General features: G+C 32.3%; 1 protein-coding gene across 2 annotated transcripts; it reads right to left on the bottom strand.

The window, feature by feature from the left end:
* Nucleotides 1–1,148: 1,148 nt before the first annotated feature.
* Nucleotides 1,149–3,097, bottom strand: LOC108862416 (mitochondrial inner membrane protein OXA1). 2 transcript variants are annotated; one of them, XM_018636540.2, is made up of 6 exons: nucleotides 2,937–3,097; nucleotides 2,429–2,859; nucleotides 2,032–2,125; nucleotides 1,867–1,917; nucleotides 1,737–1,789; nucleotides 1,149–1,650 (listed from the first exon to the last, which is right to left on the bottom strand). In XM_018636540.2, the coding sequence occupies exons 2-6, from the start codon at nucleotides 2,842–2,844 to the stop codon at nucleotides 1,350–1,352; spliced, it is 915 nt and encodes a 304-aa protein (XP_018492042.1). In that variant the 5' UTR covers nucleotides 2,845–2,859; nucleotides 2,937–3,097; the 3' UTR covers nucleotides 1,149–1,349. The 2 variants fall into 2 exon arrangements, with proteins under 2 accessions (XP_018492042.1, XP_056843228.1); XM_056987248.1 differs by having other exon boundaries at nucleotides 2,984–3,062.
* Nucleotides 3,098–3,683: the final 586 nt, after the last annotated feature.

Raw genomic sequence — 3,683 nt, 5'->3', positions numbered from 1 at the left:
GAATAAGTTGTGCCCCACCCTCTAAGAATTCGAGCTCACAAATCTTTTTTTTTAATTTTTTGCTAATCATAGTTCTGATACAATTAGTTTTCTTTCTTTTACTATTATTTTATTTTCTTTCATATGTTTAATGTACTTCTTACAAAATTAAAGTATAATGTATTCAAATTTACTCTAGAATTTTTTTTTTATGAATATTTTCAGTACTTAGATTAAAAAAATATTAATAAATTAATGTTTGTAATAAAATATTATGTTCTATATGTAATTTTATAATATTAAAATGGAACATACAAAATTATACAAATTATTTATTTCTTTTTATATGATCTATTTTGTGAAATTTAAAAAATGTAAACTTGCAGTGACTAATGTATTTTAATAAATAAATATATTTTGATGAAACAAATATATTTAATAATTTAATAAATATACATATAAATATATCTATATTTTGCTACATCTATCTATATTATTAAAACTAAAGTACATTTTGATACTATTTGGATACATGGATAAAATGATAAATGAAAATTGTTTAAAAACATAACAAATTAAGTACTTCATTATATTTACACATTTAACTATTGCATTTAAATAAATTAAATATATTTTTTATATTTTTATTTACAAATTATGCCACTACATTTAAAATCAATTCAAATTAATTAATTAAAATTGTTGTTGTTTCTTTGTGGTGAAAATAAAAACATAAACTCAAATTTATAGTATACATTATATAAAATGTTTTTAAATATAGTATTACCTTATTTAGTTTAGCCAAATATAAAAAAATTAAAAGTTCAATTTTCAAGAAAAATAAATTTCATAAAATTAATAATAATTCATAGAAAATTAATTAAAAATAAAAAATTAAATATGTTTTTCATTTTAAAATAAATTAACAAAAAAATTTACCATGGCAATGAAATCAACTCTAAGATGAAAAATACACATTTCTTACCAATGTGTTTGTTGATAATCAAGTCCAACCACCAGCTGCATTAGAGATCAACTAAGAAAGTTCTCGCTGGATTCATCTATCAAAGCGATAAAGAGCTTAGTTTTGATGTCAGTTTTCTCTTATCATCTCCACCAAAAGAGATTTGAAGCAAACAAAGTTTTCAATTTAGCGACGATGCAAAACATTGAAAAGAAACAACTTTCCCAAAGTTTTCGAGTCCTCCTAATGTCCAGACACGCGTTATTCACAAATTGCGCATGTTTCATCAACAGGTAAACACCAATACGCACTAGGTTACGAAATCACTTTCAACCAAAAGAAAAAAAAAATTATTACAGAATGAAATCAGAAGTTATTAAATCGTAGCTTTATGTCGTAATTGCTGCTACTCCAATAGATACTGATGGTATTGGAGAGCCGGTGGTTTTTGGACTTGACGACGCCTGAGGATAAGAGAGAAATCAAGATCGAAGATTTGGATTTCAAGGCCGAATCCATCACCGACGACTATCACTAAGCGTCCTTTGCTCAAGACACCGTTCCTGATTAGTTCCGCTGCAAATGTCTTACCACGAAGACAGGAAACAAGAATCCCAGCCATGTTTTGTCTTAACTCTTCAATGGAAAGCCAGAAGACAGGAACATGAATGCCCTTGCCAGTGATTGATCCTTTCACTCCAAGAAACCTGCATCAATCCATAACTGAGTTAAATTTGTTCAGTGCCTCGTCAGAGTCAAAACACATAGTGAATAAGATAAGAAAGCTACTTACTCCTTTTCCAACATGGTGTACATTACTCTTCCACTTTTACTGAGAAGTGATACCTGAATGAGGCAAACTAAAAGTGTAACTAAAATAACAAAATGTACAAGAAACCTCACCAAAAAGAAGTTATGTTTACCTTGTTTAGAGCCTCCTCCCCTTGCGCTGAAGCAGAGTGCGAGCCGACATTCTGTACGCAAAGAGAAACACTAAAGTAAAGGTGTGTAGAACCACTTAAACTTTTCCAACATTCGAAAAACTCCCATCAAAAAGAAAGCTTTAAAAGATGTGGGAAGAGACTAACCTTGAAAAAGTCAGCAATGTTGTTTAGCCAATCAATCATAACCGGAATGGTCACTCCCCGAATCAAAAGCGAAGTGACAATGATACACACCCACCTGCAAACAAAGCAAGACACTTTCTTTGTACCGAAGCAGAAGAGTATAATATTTTTAACATATGCTAATTTATTTATTTATTTATTTTTTATTATTTTTTTTTTTATTTGCTAGGACGGGTTCGGGTCTTCGGCTTTAATCCCCCTAGGCCCGGTACCAGCCTGCGTCTGTACCCCCTAAAGTGGAGGCCTAAGTCAGGACGAGTCGAACCCGGCGCAGTAATTGCAGCTGGAAGCCGTTCACCACATATGCTAATTTAGTGTTACAAAAAAAAAAAAATATGCTAATTTTGTGAAAGCTTACCACTGAGAAAAGGTGAAAGAATTGAGCAAGGCGAGCAAGTGTTGAAGTGAAGAAAGAGCATCAGCAACATTGTGTAAAGCATAGACATTAGAAACCGCAGATTTCAAAACCCAATCGGTGAGGATTTCGACAGACCCGATCGAGCCAGCGAAGTTGAATGTCGAAATGGTGCGATGAGATGGAATCACTGGAGACTGGAAGGAAGAGCGATTGCGAGAGAAGTTGGAGACAGCACCGATTAACGAGCTCTGCTGGTGGATGAAACTGTGGTAATAACTCCGAGTTTCTGGGAATTGGCGTGTAGCTTCTTCTTCTACATCGCGACGAGAGTTGAAAGGGACAAGACAAGCATAAGACGATCGGTATCGGCGAGCGTTGAGCAACGACCTGAGGGATAAGCAACGGACGAGTGACATTGGATCGGATCGCGCCTGAAACAGAGAGACAAATTAGGTTTTTACAGAGGAAGAAGTCAAAATTCCAGATCTAGGGTTCCGGTAGGTTTTACGATTAAAGGCGAAATCGTCTTGGGATCAGAAAATTGGGTTCGCCGACCTACGATTAGGGTTTAGAGAGAAGAAGGACCCTTTGCATGCTGCATGCCCTATAGTGAGGTGAGGTCAATTGACTAGGGAAGATTTGTTAAATAAAACCTGAAAATACGCTTTATAAAACTATGTATTACTAAACTATATTCATCTTTATCCCGTACGCAAATCTGTTTAGATTTTAGTTTTTTTTTTGCAAAAACTATTTAGATTGCTAATAACGACTGCTAAATACTTACTGTTTAGATTTTAGTTTACCTTAAGAAGTAGTATATTTGAACAATTCTCTCAGATAACTAAGCGGAGTTATTAGCAAATGAATTCCACTAATTTTGAAAATTTTGAGATTCGTTTGTTATTAATTTTAATAATCTTTTGTTATTGGTTTGAAATTTTTTAAAATTCATTAAAAAATCTTGTTATCCAAAAAATTAGTTATTATTGATTTCATATTTCTAACTAAATTTAGGGAAATTGCCTAAAGTACAATTTATAGTACCACTTTTCATGTTTATCCTAACCATTTTTATCACCACTTTTAATGAAGGGTTTAGATTTGAAGATTTAGGGTTTAGGGTTTAGATTTGATATTTAAGGTTTAGGGTATATAGTTTAGGGTTTAGAGCTGAGAATTTAGGGTTTATAGTTGAGGTTTTAGGGTTTAGGGTTTATAGTATCGAATTTAGGGTAAAGAATTTAGGGTTTAG

Source organism: Raphanus sativus, chromosome 1, assembly GCF_000801105.2.
Source record: "Raphanus sativus cultivar WK10039 chromosome 1, ASM80110v3, whole genome shotgun sequence".
Lineage (NCBI taxonomy): Eukaryota > Viridiplantae > Streptophyta > Magnoliopsida > Brassicales > Brassicaceae > Raphanus > Raphanus sativus.
The sequence above is the reverse complement of the archived record's forward strand: the minus strand, read 5'-3'. Positions and strand labels throughout refer to the sequence as shown.